Genomic DNA, 23791 nt, shown 5'->3' on the forward strand with positions numbered 1-23791 from the left:
CTCCTCTAAGAACTCAGCGTGTTTACTGATCAGCACCTTACTCTGATCACCTGATGGGTAAGCAAAACGCCATGCACGGGCATTTGGCTCATACCCACAGAAGATCATTTTCTGGACTTTGGCTCCATCTGGCCTTTGCAAAGCCTTAGGCAAAGCGACAAGCGCAGGAGTCCCAAAAGTCCGCAGAAAGTGAACCTGGGGTTTGCGGCCATTTAACAAAGAAAATGGTGTGTCACCTACCAGTGAGTTGTAGACACGATTCCAGGTGAATGACACAGCCCTAGTAGCCTCCAGCCAAAACTCAGGAGGTAACCTGGCTTCTTTCAGCATCACCTGTGCAGCCTTAACCAGAGCCTCACTCCTCAGCTCTGCCCCCCCCCTTGCTGGGGTGAATTAACTGTGTGGCGTATCCCTCTCTTCTGCAAGAACTTCTGCAACGCAGAACCAGTGTACTCAGCATTTCTGTCACTGATGATCTCTTGAACCCTGGTGGAGAACCTCTGTTCCACCCCCTCAATCCAGCTCTTGATCAGCTGTGCTGCATCCTCCCTGGATTTGAGACCATGAGCCCAGGAACTCTGCGAAAAATTATCCAAAAAAGTTAGGAGAAACCTGGCCCCCCCTAGACTTGGTTCCTTGACAGGACCGGCCAAATCTATGTGTACCAACTCAAAAGGTTTAGTGGCCACACGTTCCACCTTTGGGTAACTGCACCCTCTCACCTTTGCTTGCTTGCAAGTGTCACAATCAATGGCACTTCCACAATTTTGAATCCTACACCCCGTGGCAACCTCGGGCAGAGTCTGCAAGTCCTCTACCGACCCATGAATTGTTCTCTGATGCCATACGCATGCACATGTAACATTATGAGCGGGAATTGTAGCACGTTGGTTGGGAACTGTAGCACGCAACGCTTGTGCTTTCTCAACCTTCCCCTCACCTCCAAGAGACGTTTTAAGAATGAAAAGATCATTCTGTCCCTTCCGCACTTTGGCCAGTAACCTCCCCCCTTTGGCGATTGTGCAGACATCATTTTCAAAACAAACTTTGAACCCCTTACTTAACAAATAAGGCACAGATAGCAAACAGTGATGAATCTCTGGAACAATACAAAAATCCACCGTCTCCTGTAAAACAGAAAGAAAGACATTAGCACATTTGTGAACTCTAGTTTTCTGTCCATTCGCGAATTTAATAGTTTGTCCTTTCGGAACTGCTGTGCAATTCCACCTCTCGACTGCAGGGGTCTCTGGAACCATGTTGCGGTTAGCTGCAGAGTCAATTACAAGGCTGAGCTGGAAATCTTCCACTCCGCCGTCGTCAAACACTGCCATATTCGCAGAAACCTGATAAGACTCTTCCTGTTGTTTACCACGACCACCTGGCTCAGCTCCACGCCTGCCTGTCTTCCCAGGCCTGTTGCCATGGAAACCTGCCTGATTCCCATGGGAAAAGTCCTTGAAAACATCCTGCATCGGCTCTCTGCTCCGGTAGGGGCAACTGCCACGCTGACGTTGAACTCCAGTGGAAAAACACTGCCCGGGGCTCCTCCCAGCTGGCCTGGCCTTCCTCCTTCTGGAACGGCTCCTCCCACCAGCGTGGCCCCCCCTGAAGCTGCTCTCTGCTTCAGCACAAAGCGAAAGCCTTTTAAACTCGCCTTTGGAACTCTTCGCCCCCCCGATCTGCTCACTAGCGCTCCTAGAGGCTAAGACATCGGGAACAGGGCCTGCCAGTTCAGCCTCTCCAGGGCTTCCTCCAGGACTCTGGCCTTTCGCTAACGCCTCACACAAGCACGGTGCAGCATTAGCACAGCTGCCAGCAATAGTCCCTTCTGCCCCCTCTGGGGGCCCACAGCTTCCCTCAGCTGTGTGTTGACTCTCAAGAATGTGCCCAGCGCCATCTTGCCTCTCCCCTTCTGATGCAGCCACATCTTGGCCCTTGCTTCCCACTCCCGCTTCACAAGCCTCACGGAGTGCCAGCCAAGCAACCTCAGGCCTCTCAGCATCTAGGACAATAGGCTTCAGCGCATCACTTACATTCTCTGCCAGAAATACTAGCACACACTTCTCAGCTTCGCTCAGCTCTGTTGCTGCTCCAGCCGCTTTCTGTAGTGGCTGGACTGCCTCCCAAAGGCTTTCTCCGACCAATAACAGTTCTACGTGGAGACTCCACGTCCACCAGCCTTCACGCGTCAGCTTTTCACATGGTAGCTTAAGCTCAAAACCATGCTTCTGGAACTGCACCATCTTCTCCCCCCAGTGCCCCAGCTTACTCACGTAGCAGTAGCCTCCAGCACCTGTCTTTGGAGAAGCGATTTTTCAGCTGCGTCTCAGCTTTCAGCTCTCTGTGTCAGAAGCTCTTACTGCCTCTCGGAAGCAGGCAATTAATCATCTGCTCTCCGGCACCCAGTCAGCTCCCGTTGCGCTCCTCAGCCGCAGACCGCTGACTTCAAAGCATTCCTGAGGCTCACACCGACTGCTTTACGAGCGTTTTCTGACCCCATAACCTGTTAGGAGATATCTATCGATCTTGCCTTATCGATAGAGCCGCAACGTCAGACAGCTTTACGATCCGCATCAATCACCTACAGCGGTCTATAACGGGTCCGGCACACTTCCTCTCAAGCTGCGCAATAACTCCTGCTGTCTCTCGTTTCAGTCACGGTTTAGCAGAGTTGAACAGCGTGTAAAGCAGTCTTGCTTCTTGTAAGCACACATAGACAGGTTCGTCTATTTACAGCTCTTTATTAAAACATTACAGCAAACAAAGTCCAGGGCTTCTTTCAGCCATGTCTCCCTCACAGATACACAGAGGGAAGTGAAAGTACAGGGAAAAACTCCTCCTTCTTTGCTTCTAAAAGCTTCTGTCTCCGCCCAGCTGTAAGCTGACGTTAGCAGGTGACACACACCAGGGGAATTTAACCAGATAAATTCTGAACCATCACAGTGACTGGAATCCTTAACAGGGGAGCATGCCACACTGCTGCAACATTTTGTTGCAGGATCCATTCCTTCTCTTGACTAGACAGTTATTAGAGTCACAGGCGCCGTGTCCTGAACTGCACTAAGCAACCTCCAAAGCACGCTTCTTTAGGTGCAAGCTCTGAAAAGCCATTAACTGGCCCATAATGGACAATCAGTGAGCATGGAAACCTATATCCTGTGCCACTAACTGCCTATTTGGGAGCATTTGCTGCTCACTGAAGCTGCGCATGAGTCATTGTCGTCGCTGCGTTTGATTCGTAAGTCAACACATCCCCTCGCAGTGGGAGGCCAACGCAAGATGACAAATAAAATAACTGAGACTGGGTTGGGTGCATATAAGGCAACAATGAAGAAACAGTGCCTTTGACCTTATGGGATTCAGAATCTCTCTTCAGGGCAATGCCGCATCCTCCTGATTACTGACTCTGAAGAGAATAGTTTTTATTGTGACTGTCGCTTTAAGCAGGCCCCAATCCACCTCTACAGAAGGCAGGGCTGTCAGTAATTCAGTCAGGCCAATCAAGAGCTGCCCACCAAGGCTTAATGAAGAACTCACTGCACTCAGGATTTTAGGCCACATTCACACCTCACATTTAAAGGACAATTGGTATCAATAATAACAACAATAATTTTATTATTTGTACCCCACCCATCTGACTGGGTTGCGCCAGCCACTCTGTGTGGCTTTCAATATAAAGTGGTACCTCTGGTTACGAACTGAATTCGTTCTGGATGTCCGTTCTTAACCTGAAATCGTTCTTAACCTGAGGTACCACTTTAACTAATGGGGCCTCCTGCTGCCACCACGCAATTTCTGTTCTGATCCTGAGGTAAAGTTCTTAACCTGAAGTACTACTTCCGGGTTAGCAGAGTCCATAACCCGAAGTGTTTGTAACCCGAGGTACCACTGTATGTAAAAAACATAATAAAATATTACACATTATAAAGCTGCCCTAGACAGGGCTGCCTTCGGATGTGAATAGTTATGTGAATAATTCTGGGAGCTACAGTTTCATAGTTGTGGGGAGACTCCTATTCCCCCTCCCACAGCTACAATTCCCAGAGTGGTTAAAACAATCAATCCTTCTTCACAGGAAACTGGGGCGTTTTCACATTGTGGTCCTCTGACGAAGGGTGATATATAAATTAACTAAAAAACAAACGAACTCTGGGAATTGTAGCTCTGGGAGGGGTAGAAACGAATGCAGAGGAGGACGACCACAATAAAGGGTCTGGAAATCAAGCCTTAAGAGGAAAGGTTGAGCAAGTTGGGTATGTTTAACCTGATGTAATATGATTGCCATCTTCAAACCAAACCCTCTGCTGATCTCTCCCAGCGGCTGCATGTAGAAGCTGAAAAGCATGGGGGAAAGGACAGAACCCTGAGGCACCCCACAAGTGAGAGCCCAGGGGTCTGAACCCTCATTCCCCCCCACCACTTTCTGAACACGGCCCAGGAAGAAGGAGCGGAACCACTGTAGGACAGTGCCCCCAGCTCCCAGCCCCTCTAGACGGTCCAGAAGGATGTTATGGTTGATGGTGTCAAAAGCCGCTGAGAGATCCAGCAGAACTAGGAAACAGCTCTCACCTTTGTCCCTAGCTCACTGGAGATCATCAACCAGAGCAACCAAGGCAGTTTCAGTCCCATGATGAGGCCTGAATCCCGACTGGAAGGGATCCAAATGGTCCGCTTCTTCCAGGTGTGCCTGGAGTTGTTCAGCAACCACTCAATCACCTTGCCCAAGAATGGAAGATTTGAGACTGGGCGATATGTAATAAGGCACCAGACTCAAGTTATATTGGCCCAGGCATGGAGCTAGACGTTATGAAGTCAACAGCACCCCCAGACTTGTGGTTTCCTTTATATGCCAAAACATTTGACTTCAAAGTCCCACTTGTTGGGGGAAATTGCCTTTGATAAGGAATGCTTAACCCTCATCTCCACTATATTTAATTACTTTTTGCACAGCTGAGGGGGGGAAACACCATTAAGGAGTATTTGCAGGAGAAAACTAGGAAGTACAGGATAGAGGTACCTCCCTCTCCCGCTGGGCCTTCTCATTTATGACTACATTTCAATCCCATCCATCTTCTGAAGCAAGTGTCCTCCCAGAGTTATTGGAGTACAACTCCCATCCTGCCTGACCTCAAGAGCTCAAGGCAGTGTGCATCTTTATTTTCCATTTATTCAACCCTGTGAGGTAGATTCGGCAGAGATAAAGCGATACTTTTTGAAGGGACGCAGTACACTTTGCAACCATGTGCTGAATGGAACCTAAACCTCCCCAGCCTACGTGCAGCACTCTATCCAGGGCACTCTGCCTCATCGGCAAACACGGGTTTAGTAATGCACGATTGCCTATAGATCAAGGGATGGTGTGGCCCACCATCCGCTCTTGGACTTCAACTCCCATCATCCTTTGCCAACCCCTGATACAGACTATGGCAGATTCTACTTGGCTCCAACAGGACTCACAGACCCGGAATCAGTCTGAATGACCTTGTGTATTGGGAGTTAACAAAAATAGTTTTGTGGGTGAACCAGTACAAGTTGTTCTTTCTTTTTCCCCACATGGCCCCAGCGCAGAAGACTGTGATCAAGCGAAAGCTTCTCCCGTTCCTTTCCACCCCTCAACTTTGCCTCAGGGACACAGTGTGAGAGAGGCCTCAGGGGACCACAGCCAAAAGAAAGGGTAAAGCTTCTCCGTGAAGGAGCCCCTCAAGGTGAAGAGTGTTTCTGAGCTACAAGGGTCGGAGAACATCACCCGCCCTGCCTCATAGTCCAAGCTAACGAGAATCCTGCGGGTCGGAGTCTCTGGCTCTGCCACATTTGCTGGCGTTGTAGGAAGGAGCTGGTAGGGCCCCAACTCCACAGCCCAAACCCCATGTTCTGGTTGAAGTACCACAGGCCTCTTCTTTTCCACCGACTCCTGAGCTACACCAAGGGCCCAACCGCAGCGGCCTTTCACATCCACCAGCCAGTGGTGGCGGCCGCTCAAGAAGCCCTCAGAGCCCAGCACACAGAAGGAGGGGTGGAATCTTCTAGAAGTGTCGAGGTAAGGTGGGAAGCCATCCCTGCGGCTCACGGTCCTCCGGTCAGCAGAAATCGCCAGGTTGGGATGAGCTGAATCGGGATCCAAGGTGATGATCTCTGTAATAACACAGAGGAATGTGTGCCTCTATCTACATCACATAAGAAGCGCATGCACAGATAAGATCTTCCACTCTAGATTATTAATAAAAGGAGAAACTGGCTGCCCAGCTTAGTATTATTGCGCTCGCTCCAATTCCCTGAGCGATGAGACATTTCAGCAGTGCAGAGCTTACTATGTTTGGTTTCCATTGGAAGGAGGTTACTGGAGGCATTTATTTTTTTACATCTAAATAGGGCTGTTTTTCAGCTGGAACTCATTGGAGGCACCCCTAAAAGTGGCTGTAGCGCCCCTAAAAGCTCAACAACTTAGGGTTGTCCTTCCCACCTCACCCTCACACTATATATAAGGGTCTGGTGACTTCTTTCAGTGTATCTGAAGAAGTGTGCATGCACATGAAAGCTTATACCCAGAACAAACTTAGTTGGTCACTAAGGTGCTACTGGACAATTTTTTATATTTTTTTATTTATTTCATCCCAAAAACGTGAGAGTTCCTGCGCCTCTTTTTCTAGAAAAAACAGCACTGCATATAAATAAAAGTCTCGCTATCCGAACACATTGCATTCTCAGGAAATTGCTTGTAAAGGCAAACATTTGCTTAACGAGTCAACAATTTCCCTGGATTCCTACGTGGAAATTTCTAATGCGTTCCCAGCCATGGAGTTTTGACCCCGAATCGAAAAACAAAAACAGGGAAAATCCTCTGAAACCTTGCAAAAGGCAAACAAGGAAGGGGGAAATGATCTTACTTGTCCAATCTACCTCCTCCCCTTTCTACCACGGTTTCATGGTTGCTGCCGCAAACCAGCAAAACAAAAAATTAAGGCTTGCTCAAGGCCGGTTATTTGTTTACTGTGCTACATGCAGGTCCAACTGTTTGGATATCTGAATCTGTGGTGTGTATAGAGAGGCTTGGGGTACTAATTCCTCATGTTTGGATAAGTGGATTTTTGTATAATGGAAGTGGTATAGTAATCCCTGGCATGCTTTTGTCTCTATACCCGTTCTCCTGACCACTCTACACTAAAAACCCAACTCTACCTGAACTTATTCAATGTCCATTGTAAAAAAAAAAAGGGGGGGGGAGGAGATCTTCCTCCCATCCCATCTTGGAAGTACCATGTCTAGGATATAACTAACATTATCAATGCTACTATTAACATAGAAAGAGCCAAAGGTAGGATGCAGCCATTATGGCTAGTTCCAATTGATAGCCACTGATGTTCCATGAATGACTATTTTTTTTTTTTAACCAGCCAAGTTGTGGCCTTCACTGCCTCTTGTGGCAGCGAGTTCCACAGTGCACCTGCGTGTTGTTGCGCAAAGAAGTTAGTGCGAAGTACTAACCTCTCATCTCGTTCATATGCTCCCACAGGGCAGTCTTCTTCCGAGAGAGATGGGAAATTCTCTCTTCCAATTCCATGGTGGACACCGGCGACCATTTTGGAAAGTTCCAGTTTTTGCACCTACCGCGAAAGAGAGAGAAAAATCAGGTGGCTTCTAGGCACATAATCCTGTTTGGCAGAAACTCTGAGCTGTATTCAACTACAGAGCAGATGCACTGAAATTGAAGCGATGACGCGGGTGGCGCTGTGGGTTAAACCACGGAGCCTAGGACTTGCCGATCAGAAGGTCGGTGGTTCGAATCCCTGTGACAGGGTGAGCTCCCGTTGCTTGGTCCCAGCTCCTGCCAACCTAGCAGTTCAAAAGCACATCCAAGTGCAAGTAGATAAATAGGTACGGCTCCGGCGGGAAGGTAAACAGCATTTCTGTGCGCTGCTCTGGTTCGCCAGAAGTGACTTAGTCATGCTGGCCACATGACCTGGAAGCTGTAAGCCGGCTCCCTTGGCCAATAAAGCAAGATGAGCGCCACAACCCCAGAGTCGGCCACGATTGGACTTAATAGTCAGGGGTCTCTTTACCTTTAAATTAACAGCATCTATTAATTTCAACGTGTCTGCTCGGAGTATGACTGAAGGTGGATACATGCCTCTCAGGCTGGTTGTTGACAGAATGAATCACACTTACAGCCACAGTTGCTTACCTCTTCAAGAGGCTCCCAGCATCCTAAAGAAGGGAAAGAAATGGAGAGAAAGCAGAATTGTAAGGGGTGCCCTTTCACAGTATCATAATTCGCAACTCAAAATTCCTCCAGGAACTATGTGGTAGGGTGGGGTGTAATGTATGAACTGGGCTCTCGCTGAAGTCTAATTTTGTGGCGGGACGGCTTATTAAATTTGTATATTTGTATTCTATTGCTTTTGAGTGCTTCCAGATGACCTATTTACCAAGCCTTCTTTCCAATCTGTTTGCAGGGAGTTTAGAGGCTGCTGCACCGAAGCAAGCCTTATACTGTGCTCCTAGTAAGTTAGCAAAAATGTGTAAGACAGGTTCAAATGTCTGTTGGAAATGTAAAGAAAAAGAAGGCACCTCCTATCATATGTGGTGGACATGTAAGGTAATAAAAGTATTCTGGGAAATGATATACATTGAACTGAAAAAAATGTTTAAAATAACTTTTTTATAAAAAACAAACCAGAGGCTTTTCTATTAGGAATTGTGGGTGCTGGAATTCCTAGGGAGCAGAAAAGACTTTTTATGTATGCGAAGACAGCTGCATGGATGTTGTTAGCCCAGAGATTGAAAGAAGATAAAGTCCCTACCAGAGAAAAATGGCAAATCAAGTTGTTGGACTATGCCAAAATGGCAAAACTGACCAGAAAGCTCAGGAACCAAGAAAACTAGAACTTTAAGAAAGGATGGGGGAAATTTATAATTTATCTTGGAGACCACTGTAAACAGATGAAAACGTTAGCAGGATTGCAATAACGCTTGTAATGTAGCAAGTACTATGGAGATAACGGACTTGTATAAAATATGGACTATTGAAAAGATGCAATAGAAAAGGTTTAACAACAGAACCCAAGGAGGGGAAGTTGGGAAATCCAGAGATTCAAGGGAATCTTGTCATTTGGGGTGTGTTGTGGTATGATTATAAACTTAAATATGTAAAACCAAATAAAAATTAATTTTTTAAAAAAGTAAAAATAAAAATAACTTATAGTTGTGTTTTCCAGGAAGTTTCATTGTACATTAACAGATCTTGCACACCATTCTCTCGAAACAGAAGCACCTTCTGTTTTCAATGTTCCCAAAGCGCTTAGCTTTGGAGCATGCAGTGGCTTAAAAACTCTCCCTTTCATCCTGACGGCCAGCTCCAAGACGCTGGAGAGAGGAATCCTGCAGCAAAAATAGCAATGTGTCTTCAACCCCACTCTCCACACAAAAGACGCTGAACCACCAGCCCTTGCTTTTACCTTGAGGAGCTCAGTATCTGGCCGCTGACAAATTTGCTCCAGCTCAACTATCAGTCCTCGTAGAAGCGGCGCCCCTGCAGGATCTTGCTCTCGTTCTCCCGCTGCCTTCTCTCCAGCTCGCTGGCCACTTCCGAAAGCCCCTGTAGGGCATGGCTCTCCCTGTCCTGCAGGGTCTTCCTTAATTGCTGGAACACGTGGGCAGTTCTCTGCTTCTCGGCTTCCGCACGACCCTGCGGAGGAAGGAACGGGGAACGGTGCCATTCCAAAAGGGTAAGGACAGGTAACATCGAAAAGCACCTTTTCTTCTAGCTTGCTGCAGCAAAACCAGAGTATCGGAGCCGAGTAAGTTCAGCAATGCTCCTGAATACCAGTCGCTGGAAAATACAGGAAGGGAGGGCACCCTTTTGCTGGGCTTCCCACAAGCAACTGCTCAGCCGCTGTGAGGACTGTGGCTCAGTGGTAAAGTATCCGGCTTGCATACGAAAGATTCCAGGTGTCAGCTAACAACCTTACACCATGCATTTGCCACCATGTCTAGTTTGGGTCTTATGCTTGGGGTTTTGCTTACATCTATGGGACACAGGTGACGCTGCGGGTTAAACCACAGAGCCTAGGGCTTGCCGATCAGAAGGTCGGTGGTTCGAATCCCCGCAATGGGGTGAGCTCCCGTCGCTCTGTCCCTGCTCCTGCCAACCTAGCAGTTCGAAAGCACGTCAAAGTGCAAGTAGATAAATAGGTAGCCGCTCCGGCAGGAAGGTAAAGAAGATAAAGAAGGTAAACGACATTTCCATGCCCTGCTCTGGTTCACCAGAAGCGGCTTAGTCATGCTGGCCACATGACCCGGAAGCTGTACGCCGGCTCCCTCGGCCAATAAAGCGAGATGAGCGCCGCAACCCCAGAGTCAGTCACGACTGGACCTAATAGTCAGGGGTCCCTTTACCTTTAAGGCAGGCATAGGCAAATTCGGACCTCCAGATGTTTTGGGACTACAACTCCCATGATCCCTAGCTAACAGGACCGGTGGTCAGGGATGATGGGAATTGTAGTCCCAAAACATCTGCAGGGCCGAGTTTGCCCAAGCCTGATCTAAGGTTGGGGCTGAAGACTATACTCTACATCCTACCCCGGTCTGAAATGCAGCAACCCTGCTTTTTGCTTTGACTTCGCCAACAACAGTGTTTCCCAAACTTGGGTCTCTGGCTGTTTTCGGACTACAACTCCCATCATCCCTAGCTGGCAGAACCAGAGGTCAGGGATGATGGGAACTGTAGTCCAAAAGCAGCCAGAGGAAACCGTCCCCTACAAGGTACGGATTGGGGTTACTGTGTGCTATCGATTCAGCAGCACAACTGCTCTCTATTTGTGTAGCCTAGACTGGCATTTGCCTCTTAATTGCTAGGTATATACATACGTGTGCTACCCAGAGTTACACATTTTGATCTGTGGCACCATTGCTTCAAGAGCTGCTGTTGCTATTTGTCGCCCCAGCTGGTCTGACAGCGTTTGCCAGATGGCATTCTGACACAAAATGTGCCTCTTTTCTAAGTGATGTCACTCAAGCCCCAAATATACCTCAAGGAGCATCTCCACTCCCATTGTTCTGCCCAGACACTGAGGTTCAGCTCCGAGGGCCTTCTGGCGGTTCCCTCACGCGAGAAGCCAAGTTACAGGGAACCAGGCAGAGGGCCTTCTCAGTAGTGGCGCCCGCCCTGTGGAACGCCCTCCCACCAGATGCCAAAGAAATAAACAACTATCTGACTTTTAGACGACATCTGAAGGCAGCCTTGTTTAGGGAAGCTTTTAATATTTGATGAATTATTGTGTTTTTAATATTGGATTTGGATTTGATATCCCGCTTTATCACTACCCGAAGGAGTCTCAAAGCGGCTAACATTCTCCTTTCCCTTCCTCCCCCACAACAAACACTCTGTGAGGTGAGTGGGGCTGAGAGACTTCAGAGAAGTGTGACTGGCCCCAGCAGCTGCATGTGGAGGAACGGAGACGCGAACCCGGTTCCCCAGATTATGAGTCTACCGCTCTTACCCACTACACCACACTGGCTCTCTGTTGAGAGCCACCCAGAGTGGCTGCGGAAACCCAGCCAGATGGGCAGGGTAATAATAATAATAATAATAATAATAATAATAATAATAATAATAGTGATGATGACAGCTTTGCCTAAGAAGGCAAACTTACCAGCAGCATCTCCAGCCTCTTCCCTTGGTTCACTGCAAGGACCTCCCTGCTATCCCTCTCGCTTTTAAACAAGGTCAGGTGGTGCTGAAATTGTGCCTGCCAAAAGCAACAAGCAGATGGGTGTTCAAGGCTTAGGGAGTGGGCAGTTCTGGGTTTCTGCATCGTTCTCCTCCCTCCATAGGCATGAGCAAGGCAAGCAGATCATAGGCAGTTCTAGGATGCCCAAATCCTCCTGAGAGGTGTAGGACCTCAAGCCTCCTTACAAGGTGTGCCCTCCTTCCTGCAAGGTTCTAGTTCTAGGTTCCTGCAAGCGCCTGGTAGGAGGATCCCGAAAACCCATTTCAGACAATGGCGAGGCTCCCGAAACGTGAACCCTCACAAAACCTTCCATCTCAAAATGCCCTGTGACTGCAGGTCGTAGGCAAGTTTCTAAGAGCCAAAGTGCATTCCATATGCAAACAGAAACAGTAGCCAAACAGCCTGTTTAACTTGAAAAATCCACTGGAGGGGCAGAGGCTGAGAGTGGAAGAAGTAGGTGGAGGGGAAAAATAAATGCTTTAACTCTTTTCCCCACCAGCCATTTCCCTACTACAAAACCACCGCTGAGAAACTTCTTTCCTGCACAGGGTTTAAAATGCATGGTTGCGTGCATCACATGGTTTTTTTAATGCCTCAAGTTAGGAAATAAAGAAATATGGAAATGATGTCAAATTAAATAACTGGGAGCGGGGAGCCTTACTGAAAATAAAAGCAAAATGGGAAGCTCAAGTACATTGGGCTTGTGCTGGGAGGAGCGCATTGCTTGGATGTCAGCAGGAAAAAGCCAGGAATACTTGCGTGCCCCACTGCAGCTAGGCCAGGGGGTGGGGGAACTCACAGGCCACAAGATGTTGCTGGATTACACCTCCTATCCTCCCTGATCACTGGCCGTGTTAGCTGGTGCTGAAGGGGACAGGAATCCATTTACATCTGCTGCACACCAAGCTCTTACTACTTGCAGAAGTACAGTGGTACCTCGGATTACATACGCTTCAGGTTACAGACTCCGCTAACCCAGAAATAGTGCTTCAGGTTAAGAACTTTGCTTCAGTTTGAGAACAGCAATCGCGTGGCGGCGGCGCGGCAGCAGCAGGAGGCCGCATTAGCTAAAGTGGTGCTTCAGGTTAAGAACAGTTTCAGGTTAAGAACGGACCTCCGGAATGAATTAAGTACTTAACCCAAGGTACCACTCTACAGTAGTTTTTGCAGCACGTGTTCCCCTGTTTGGGTGTGCAAACAGATCCTCAATGAGTCTGATTTCGCTGCAGTTTCTGTGCATGCAGAGATCTTTTTTTAAAAAAAAAAATAGCTAGAAAACTTTGGTGTTTAGAGGGGCGAGATGAGAGCTGGACTCTGCTCTTCCTCCCGCCAAACAGATGAATGGCTAGATTTTAGCTTGCTTTTAGCATGCGTTCTGTTCTGGCGTAGGATAAGAATAGGCAGTGTGTTGGGCGATGGAAAGGAAGTAGGCAGTGAACTATAGTTCTGCATATTTACATTCAAGTGCACATAACAGCACAGACAGGGAACTTGTGGCCTTCCATTTATTGTCGGATGCCAACTCCCATCAGTCCCAACCAGCATGGCCAATGAGCAGGCGCGATGGGAGTTGTAGTTCAGGAACATTCACAGGGCTGAAGATTCCCCAAAAGCTGCTCTAGAAACAGGGACGGATATTTATGAATACGATCTTGGACACTTGGCGTTTTGTGGATTCATGGTTTTTCATACAATTAATAAATCTTTATATAAACACTATAAATTACATGTAATGGTATATATATCTACGTAAAGCTGATATGTGTGAAGTCTTAGGATGGTACAGTGGTACCTCGGGTTAAGAACTTAATTCGTTCCCATTCTTAACTTGAAACTGTTCTTAACCTGAAGCACCACTTTAGCTAATGGGGCCTCCTGCTGCTGCCGTGCAATTTCTGTTCTCATCCTGAAACAAAGTTCTTAACCCGAGGTAATATTTCTGGGTTAGCTGAATCTGTAACCTGAAGCGTCTGTAACCTGAAGCGTATGTAACCCGAGGTACCACTGTATATGATGTAACTTCAGCTACACTGCATATGTGTTGTGCGTGTTTCTTTTATTGTTTCAATACATAAAGCAATAAGGAGGGATGCTGCCTAAGAAATCCTTTGCGTGCAAAATGCACCCCCCCAATCTCTCTCCTCGCCCCGCCCCCATCAAAAGCAAAATAATGTGGTTTTTTTAATGCAAGTATCTCGTGAACAGAGATCACTGGAGCAAACGCACCCCAAGCTACGATCCTTCCCACTATTCTGGGCTGCGTGCAAAGCTCGCCTTACTCACGAGTAGCCCTACTGAAGGCAATGAACTTGACTGATTGCGGGGGTGGGTGGGCGTCATTCCTTCCGACGGGAACTTCGTGGGAAGCTCTCGCTGCCTTTACCTTGTACTCCTCGGCTGCCTCGTCCGCGGGGACCACCGCGTGAGATCGGTGCTCCTTGGATCTGTCGCAGACCACGCAGATGAGAGCCTCGTCCGCCCGGCAGAACAACTTCAGCGGCTCCTGGTGCTGTCGGCAAACCGGCCCCGATCCTGGGCTGCTGCTGCGGGCGGGCGGCGGGGAAGGCGCGCCCGGAGAGGCGCCGGGGAGCGAGGCCAGCTCCTTGGCCCTCTCGGCCACTTTGCCCAGCTGCGCGTTGGACCGGAGCTTCCCGGAGCGGGACGTCTTCCTGCACTGCGGGCAGGGGAAGCAGCTGCCGCCCAGGCCGCTCCAGTAGGCGGTGATGCAGGCGCGGCAGAAGTTGTGCTCGCAGCTCAGGATCACCGGGTCGCCGAAGTAATCCAGGCAGATCGGGCAGAAGAGCTCTTCCCGCAGGGCGCGGGCGGCAGCGGCCATGGAGGAAGGAGGGAGAAGAAGCGCTTTTTTGCAAGGGCCCCGGCTGGCACCGCCTGCCTCTATCTTGCTCAGGCGTACAAAAATAAACAGCCGCCACCCAAAACCGAAAGTAGGCAGGGAGAAAGCCAGAAGTGGGTGTGCACGATAAAAGGAAACTCGGGGAAGTGGGGACTCGTGGAACTTAAACACGTGGCTATTTCTACACCGCTTACTGCATGAGAAATTATCTCCAAGGAGTGTACATAAAGTAAATCAGGCGCGGGGAAACTTTTGGCCCGCAGACGTTGCTGGACTACAGTTCCCACCATCCCACGGCATTGGCACGTGCTTGCTTGTAGTTCAACAACACCTAGCAGGCCAAAGGTTCCCCCCCCCCCCCCAAGCCTGGAGTAAGGGGCAGATCCACAAGAAACAGATTTGATGCACAGAGAATCCGGGGAACTGCCGTTTTCCCCTCGAAGAGTTCCAATTCCTGGTACCCTTAAACTACAGTTCCCATGATTTTTTTGGGGGGTGGTTATGGGCTTCAAATGTACGTGTGCTATAGAATGTGGAGCTACCACAAAGTAACCGACAACTTAAAACAGTGGTACCTCAGGATAAGTACTTAATTTGTTCCGGAGGTCCGTTCTTAACCTGAAACTGTTCTTAACCTGAGGTACCACTGAAGGAAGGTGAGGACTGGTGACCTCACCTAGGCCCGAAGTCACCCCCCCCCCCCCAGCAGGCTCAAAGCTTCTCAAAGCTTTTCAAAATCGTTTTCTCAGCAGCTAAGCATCAGAAACATTCCGCTTGCTGTAACTAAAAAGATTGCAACAAGGTAGAGAACAGAGCCCATTGTCTTCTCAGGCCTTTCTCAGAACCACATTGCAACTTGCTTTTTCTTCGGGAACCATGCCAAAGCACAAGAATGAAACAACGGGAACACTCTGAAAACCCCCTCACCCCCTTTCCTGCCAAGAGTCCACAATAGTCCCAAGACAGCTTTCTGTACATGCTCAGTGGAACCTCAACATGGGGCAGGACTCCTGAGGGAGGAGAAAGGAGGAGGGAACTGGAAAGGGGTATATATGTTTGTGCACATGACTGTGAACTCGTGCATGCTTTTTGTGACTTATCACACTTGCTCCTTCTACCAGTTCATGGATGGTAGAAATAAAACCTTTTTCTCCTAAACTATTCCTTGAGCGTCTGTTGACTCCCACTTCCCTTTCCCAGGCACAATATTTTTCCCACCCCAGGGCAAAGCCTCATAAGGCTACATTTCTTGGTGCACTGGCTGAAAAAACAGATTCCCTGAGGACAAGGGATGTGGGTCCAAGGCGTCCCTGTGGTGAACCCCCTTGTCCAGGGTAAGGATCCCCAACCCCCAAGCCCTCGGGTGGGAAAAATATTGCGCCTGGGACTATTGTGGACTCTTGGTAGGAAAGGGGGTGAGGGGGTTTTCAGAGTGTTCCCGTTGTTTCATTCTTGTGCTTTGGCATGGTTCCCGGAGAGAAAGCAAGTTGCAATGTGGTTCTGAGAAAGGCCTGAGAAGACAATGGGCTCTGTTCTCTACCTTGTTGCAATCTTTTTAGTTATAGCAAGCGGAATGTTTCTGATGCTTAGCTAATGCCTTTTAGCTGCTGAGAAAAATGATTTTGAAAAGCTCTGAGAAGCTTTGAGCCTGCTTTGGTGGGGGGTGACTTTGGGCCTAGGTGAGGTCACCTGTCATCACCTTCCTTCATTCCCCCCTCTTAATCTTTGGACAGCCTTTTTCTCAAAAAGGCTCGTCCCAGGAAGGCACAGGCTGGTATACTTGGGCCAGCGCTATAATCTGGGGGCGAAGCATGCGTGCATATACCTCCCCCCCCTTCTGAAGCCCACATTGCAGCCAGAAAAAGTTCCTGGCGTGGACTCAGGTGTAACGGTTTGGGGTGGGAACGTAAAATTGCAGATTGTCACTTGCACTCTTTGATTTATTGACACAAAGCCAGCCAGTAATTCGGTGATGGAATGATCGAGGCTGTAACTGATGATTCATTCCAAGGCACAGGGAGGAGCGGCAGTGGGTACCCACAGCCTTACCCATACCATTTGTGCACAGGGTCATTACCAAGTCGGTGCTGTGGTTCAAAGGGGGGCTTCAGTTAAGTTCTGGAGGCTCTGGGTGGAGCTCTACCAGGTGGCAAGATAATGAAAGGAGGCTGGGGCGTAATTTCCCTGATTGAACATCCTACACAAATACCCTTCTCTGCAGGGGTGTTGTAAGGCTATCCAGGGGCCCTGCAACCTTCTATAAAGTTCAGTTATGCAAAAGGAAAGAAAAGAAAATGAGAAAATGTCCTCTTTCAATCCATGCTGGATTCTTGAGCCGTGCAAAACGCCCAGGGGTCATCTCACGGGTGTCGGGTTGTCTGGTGGGCTATGGGCATCTTGGGGCCTCCTGCTGCCGCCGCAGCCCGATTTCTGTTCTCATCGTGAAGCAAAGTTCTTAACCTGAAGCACTATTTCTGGGTTAGCGGAGTCTGTGACCTGAAGCGTCGGTAACCCGAGGTACCACTGTACAAAGGTTACATTTATACAAATTAAGAGAGATAAATCTCAGTTCCTTCACCTGACCCCTTTCCCACTCTCCTGAATGTTGCAGCAGCCTATGCCTTCACCCACCCAGTTCCCCACCGGGGGCCCAAACTTACAACCACAACAGCTCACCAGAGAGGAACCCTGAAAAGTGCTGACACCCCCCCCCCCGGTCTCTCTCTCTCTCTGTGGGTTTGCTTTTTATGGACAAGCAAAGTGTTGGAGGAAACTTCCTCAGGCCGCCCGCAGCTGTGGCCCAACCAGTGGTCAGCTGCACTCCCTAAAGCCAGTTCCGGGCTAGAGCCAGTTTGGGCAAGTTTCCCAGGAGGTCCTGGGGAAGGGGAAAGGTCACCCCCCCCAAAAAAAAAATACTACCAGTTGCGTTTTTGGCCTTTCTGCTCCTCCAGCTGCTTTTCAGTTAGTTCAGTTTGAGTTGCAAACTGGTCATTAATAATAATAATAATAATAATAATAAATTTTATTTATATCCCGCCCTCCCCAGCCGAAGCTGGGCTCAGGGCGGCTAACAACAATAAAACAGTACAAAAGTACAGCATAAACAACACTCTAAAATCATTCATTATAAAATTAATTAACTCAAGCCACTGGCAACCATTGGGCCAGAGCTCCGCGAAGATTGCCGAGGGAGGGAGTCAGGCTGTGCCCTGGCCAAAGGCCTGGTGGAACAGCTCTGTCTTGCAGGCCCTGCGGAAAGATGTCAAGTCCCGCAGGGCCATGGTCTCTTGTGACAGAGTGTTCCACCAGATCGGAGCCAAGGCCGAAAAAGCCCTGGCTCTAGTTGAGGCCAGCCTAACTTCTCTGTGGCCTGGGACCTTCAAGATGTTTTTATTTGAAGGCGGTCCCGTAGGTACGAGGGTCCTAGGCCGTATAGGGCTTTGAAGGTTAAAACCAGCACCTTAGACCTGATCCTATACTCCACTGGGAGCCGGTGCAGCTGGTACAGCACCGGGTGAATGTGATCTCGCAGTGAAGACCGTGTAAGGAGTCTCGCCGCGGCATTCTGCACCCGCTGGAGTTTCTGGGTCAGTCTCAAGGGCAGCCCCACGTAGAGCGAGTTACAATAATCCAGTCTGGAGGTGACCGTTGCGTGGATCACAGCGGCTAGGTCAGGGCGAGAGAGGTAAGGAGCCAACTGCTTAGCTTGGCAGAGATGGAAAAATGCCGCCTTTCTTATAGCTACAATCTGCGCCTCCATGGAAAGGGAGGTGTCGAAGATTACACCCAAACTCTTAACGGATGGTGCTGGCACTAATTGCACCCCCGCAAGAGATGGGAGTTGCCCCCCCAATCCCATATCGTCCCGTCCCAGCCACAGGACCTCTGTCTTCGAAGGATTTAGCTTCAACCAGCTCCCATGTAACCATCCAGCCACAGCTTCCAAACATCTGGTCAGTGTGTCTGGGGCCGAGTCAGGATGGCCATCCATCAACAGGTAGAGTTGGGTGTCATCGGCATACTGATGGCAACCCAGCCCAAAACTCTGAACAAGCTGGGCGAGGGGGCGCATAAAGATGTTGAAAAGCATCGGGGAGAGAATCGCACCCTGAGGCACTCCACACACCAAGGAGTGGCGCGATGACAATTCCCCCCCAAGCGCCACCCTCTGTCCCCGACCAGAGAGAAACGAGCGCAGCCATTGAAGGACTGTGCCCTGGATCCCCACATCGGCAAGGCGGTGGTCCAGAAGTTTGTGATCGACCATGTCGAAAGCTGCTGACAGATCTAGAAGAATCAGCAGCCCCGACCCGCCTCGATCCAGCTGTCTACGAAGATCATCTGTTAGGGCAACCAGAGCCGTCTCGGTCCCATGGCCAGCGCGGAAGCCGGACTGGAATGGATCCAGAGCCGATGTTTCATCCAGAAAACCACCAAGCTGTTCAGCAACCGCTCTCTCAATCACCTTACCCAGGAACGGAAGATTCGAAACCGGGCGGTAATTGGATAGATCTAAAGGATCTAATGATGTTTTCTTTAAGAGCGGGCGCACCACTGCCTCCTTCAGTTCCGCAGGGAATGTCCCCGTGCCAAGGGACAAATTGATGATATCCCCCAGGAGGGCCCGCACCTCGTCTGGACACGCTCTAATCAGCCAAGACGGGCACGGGTCGAGAGGACAGGTGGTGGGCTTTCCAGCTTGGAGGAGTCTGTCCACATCAGCTGGGGATATCCGGTCGAAGTGCTCCAATACTGGACCCGAGGACAGTCGAGGGGCCTCCAGTTCCTTTATTGTATCCAAATTGGCAGGGAGGTCATGGCGGAGCAACAAGACCTTCTCCGCAAAAAAGTGGAGGGTTGTTCATCGGTGTTAGCCCTACTCATAGCAGATCCACTAAAAATAATGGATATGATTAACTTAGGTCCATTAATTTAAATGGTTCTGCTCACAGAATAATTTAATTGGCTATGGCCCTTGTTCCTTTGTTCTCATGCTGCAACAGGTGTTTGGAATCAACCTCAAGCAGTTTGCACCTGGAGGTGATGGACCAAGAGACACCCACCTGGGCTGCAGGTCTGTGTAAACCTACACTTCACTCCAGCCTTTTGCTAGAGCAATTCTTTCAAGCCTTGCCTACCGCTAGGTCTTCTTAAGCAGTGAGCTGCCCATGATCCTAATCAACTAGGTTGCATCTTGAACTTTTAGGGGTGCCTAAGAGGGACATCTCTGTTGGGGGCGGGAGGGAAGGGTTACGGCTGCTCTCTTTCCCCGTACACCTCTTTCACAATTTGCAGCCCTTAATCTCTCCTGCAGGGGGCGTTAAGCCCATGTTTTGCATGTTCAAAATCCACGTTGCATGTTCAAAAATGCAATAGTAAGAAAGACTTAAAAGGAATTGACTTAAAAGGAAGATGTAATTCCAAACATTTATTTTACACTTCATCTTGGCATGAAAGCCTCTTAAATCTGCATAGTTAACCTTGCCGGTGGATACATTCCCAACTCTGCATTATCGCAAGGAGTGAAAAAGAAAGAAAATTATTTTAGACAACATTTTGTTTGACTACAAAGACCAAATTTCTCTCTTTTAAAAAAATATTGATGGGACAACAAGCTCAGGCGTTCAAATCCTTTTCCGAATGGTGTGTGCCAACAGTCTCTGGAGTGCATTCGCATGGATAAATTTAGTGTAAAAAGCAGATAGCCACAGGCGAAGACTTTTCCACAATCACAGCAACACTGTTGTGTGAATTACTTGTGGGTGGCTGCGGCTCCATGGGCAGCCTGGCTCACATATTTATTCCCTCTGTGTGAATGCATCCCATGGGAGAGTGAGAACAAGTTGCCTGGAGAAGGTTTTGAACAGCTGAACCTATCAAGCATACTGTGTGTGGCTATCAAGATTGGCCCTCAGTGGTTGGGTAAGGGTATTTCGTAACGGTTCCACAGCTTCTGCAGTGGTAAAGGCTGGCATTGAACCTTGTTGGTGATAAAATATCCCTTCTCTAAACTTGTGAAGGTGGCATGTCAGCCCATGGAGGCTTCTGGAGTCCAGCTGGTGACCCCAAGTGTTCAAAATCAAGTCAGTGTGCCGACCCAATGCCACCCTCCACCCTGGCGCAAGACAGGCCCCATCGCAGAGCTGGGTGTCTCAGAACCGCACAGAGCTTCCAACTTTCCCCAGTCTTCCATATCTTCTCAGTCTTGTAGTTAATCCACCTACGCTGTGTAAGGCTAATTTCTGCCAGTCCTCACTACTCAAGTGGTTCATGAGACAATCCCTGCCTTACAGGCATCTTCTGGAGGGCTGACTTGGCCTGTTCTATTTGCTCCAGCTCAGAATGCAGCAAGGAAATCTGTGACAAAAAGGAAGAAAGTTAAACACACAGATGAAGTATCACTGCTACCAGTGAAATAAGGAGGGCCTTGGCTGTTACTAATACAGACTTATTCCCCCACAAGTTCATACCCAAAGGATGTCACAAACACGTATTTATGCTATTTCGTTTGCTGAAACTTGCAGTATAATCCTATGGACATCAGCTCCAAGAAACAGTTTATGGTTGAATAGCAAAGCACAGGACAGATATACTATTATAACAGAAGAAAATTATAATGAGTCTCTGTGTCCTTTCCACAGCAAAAAGACTGATACTGATGAATTGGAAAAATAAAAATGTGGCTCCCTTCTACGATTGGATTGAAGACTTCTACAAACTTGCAACATATGAGCAACTTGCATATAAATGCAGACTTGCCATGGACAAATTCAATGATATTTGGAATCCATTCTTACACCGGGTTAAGATCTGGTGAAGTACAATAACAACCTTGTAAGGTATAGTTTTGGGTTTCCCCCCTCCCCCCTTTACTTTCCCTTCTACACGGGTACTGTTTCTATTTCTCTTTTTCTCTCTTTTATTTACATCTTGCCATGTTTAGTGCACATATAACTATGTACTTTTTGAACTTTCCATAAAGATGTTAAAAGAAAAAGAAAATTATAATGAGGAATATTTTTTTGTCGAAAGCCTAAAACGAAAGGGGGGGGGGAAGTATTGTTTTCCAGAACAAAAATGAAGTACAGTGGTGCCCTGCAAGACGAAAAACCCGCAAGACGAAAGGGTTTTTCGGTTTTTGCAACGCTTCGCTAGACGATTTTCCCTATGGGCTTGCTTTCCCCCCCCCTCCGGACTTCAGAAGAGGTCCAGGAAGGCCGGCGGGGGCGAGAGGCTTTGCTCCCCACCGCCAACATTTTAAAAGCGGTCCGGGATAGCAGGGAAGCGCTTCCCGCTATCGCGGACGGCTTTTGAAGGCAGGCGGGGGGGGGGAGCAAAGACTTTTGCCCCCCGCCAGCCTTCAGAAGAGGTCCAGGACAAAAGTCTTTGTCCCCCCTGCCTGCCTAACCGGGGGCTTTTAAATCGCCCCGGGACTGTCCGGGGCGATTTAAAACCGCCCGGACGGCTTTTGAAGGCAGGCGGGGGGGGGGAGCAAAGACTTTTGCCCCCCGCCAAAGGCGAAGGCGGGCGGGGGGCAAAGGTCTTTGTCCCCCCTGCCTGCCTAACCGGGGGCTTTTAAATCGCGATCCTGGACCTCTTCTGAAGGCTGGCGGGGGACAAAAGTCTTTGTCCCCCCTGCCTGCCTTTCCGGGAGAGCGGAAAGGCAGGCAGGGGGGAAGCAAAGACTTTTGCCCCCCGCCAGCCTTCAGAAGAGGTCGGGGGACAGACTGTCCCCGGACCTGGTCTGAAGGCGGTTTCCATAGGAACGCATTAATTGATTTTTAATGCATTCCTATGGGAAACCGTGCTTCGCAAGACGAAAAACTCGCAAGACGAAAAGACTTGTGGAACGAATTAATTTCGTCTTGCGAGGCACCACTGTATTTCGAAAATACCCATATGCTCTTTTTTTGGTGACACTCAAATGGTTTGTTTCTCTCCAACCAAACCATAGTACCATTTGCAGTTTCATTTGGCGAAAATAAAGTCACGAGTTTGGGCTCAGACAATGCAATCAAGTTTGTTACAATCCAGAGCAAAGAAGCAACTTTTGAGCCACACAATCCAGATTGCCACTTGCTTCTGTTGCACAATTAAACATTAGGTAAAGGGACCCCTGAGCATTAGGTCCAGTCGTGACTGACTCTGGGGTTGCGGCATTCATCTCGCTTTATTGTCCTCGGGAGCCGGCGTACAGCTTCTGGGTCACGTGGCAAGCATGACTAAGCCGCTTCAGGCGAACCAGAGCAGCGCACGGAAATGCCGTTCACCTTCCCGCTGGAGCGGTACGTATTTATCTACTTGCACTTTGAGGTGCTTTCGAACTGCTAGGTTGGCAGGAGCAGGGACTGAGCAACAGGAGCTCACCCCGTAGCTGGGATTCGAACTGCTGACCTTCTGATTGGCAAGTCCTAGGCTCTGTGGTTTAACCCACAGCGCCACCCATGTCCCACAATTTACCCCCACAACATTACCTGCTGTTTAATGTGGTGTGCAACCATAGCCACCTCCCATAGCAGTTAATACCTTTTGCTGGTGATCCAGTTTGGCTTTTGGGGAGACCTGCTCCTGATATCTGGCCCCTTGAACCCGTACGGTGAGATCTGCCAGCTGCCGCTCCAGTTTCTTTTGCCGAGATGCAAATTTGAGGAGTTCCTTTTGGGGATCAACCAATCCCTATGGTGAGAGAAGTGTCACAGGTTCAATGCATGATATACATTTAAAAGAACCTTCTTCTAGACTTCCTTGAAGTTACTCCCTGAAAGGTGGCCATAATCCTCCCACAATGCATTTCACCTGGTCACCACTGTTACAAGAATTTTAAGGTCTCAAATGTAGAATAAATATTGACAAATGCACACATATCTAAATATATGAACCATGTGTCTGAAATAGTAAAGGTAAAGGGACCCCTGACCATTAGGTCCAGTCACGGACGACTCTGGGGGGACGCAGGTGGCGCTGTGGGTTAAAGCCTCAGCGCCTAGGACTTGCCGATCGAAAGGTCGGCGGTTCGAATCCCTGCGGCGGGGTGCGCTCCCGCTGCTCGGTCCCAGCGCCTGCCAACCTAGCAGTTCGAAAGCACCTCTGGGTGCAAGTAGATAAATAGGGACCGCTTACCAGCGGGAAGGTAAACGGCGTTTCCGTGTGTGCGGCTCTGGCTCGCCAGAGCAGCGATGTCACGCTGGCCACGTGACCCGGAAGTGTC

The 23791-nt window shown here is 49.0% G+C and overlaps 2 protein-coding genes across 5 annotated transcripts in view; both read right to left on the reverse strand.

Moving 5' to 3' along the window:
* The window catches only part of VARS2 (valyl-tRNA synthetase 2, mitochondrial), a 121675-nt gene that overhangs the window by 66486 nt on the left and 31398 nt on the right, over window positions 1–23791 (reverse strand). For 3 of the 4 annotated variants that reach the window (XM_081901439.1, XM_081901437.1, XM_081901440.1), the window contains 2 exons: window positions 23110–23259; window positions 20824–20940 (listed from right to left, as the gene is read on the reverse strand). In XM_081901439.1, coding sequence (XP_081757565.1) covers window positions 20839–20940; window positions 23110–23259 — 252 coding nt within the window. In that variant the 3' untranslated portion in view covers window positions 20824–20838. Of the gene's footprint in view, window positions 1–19996; window positions 20941–23109; window positions 23260–23791 lie in introns of those variants that run through there. The other variant, XM_081901438.1, reaches the window with a different exon arrangement.
* LOC309364858 (E3 ubiquitin-protein ligase TRIM39-like) lies at window positions 5151–14727 on the reverse strand. Its single transcript, XM_081902814.1, is given in 7 exon segments — window positions 5151–6135; window positions 7486–7604; window positions 8183–8205; window positions 9456–9526; window positions 9529–9685; window positions 11652–11747; window positions 14113–14727. Coding segments are annotated over 7 exon segments (1428 nt in total). The 5' UTR covers window positions 14566–14727; the 3' UTR covers window positions 5151–5626.

This window comes from Podarcis melisellensis (assembly GCF_964234715.1).
Source record: "Podarcis melisellensis genome assembly, chromosome: 2".
Taxonomy (NCBI): Eukaryota; Metazoa; Chordata; class Lepidosauria; order Squamata; family Lacertidae; genus Podarcis; species Podarcis melisellensis.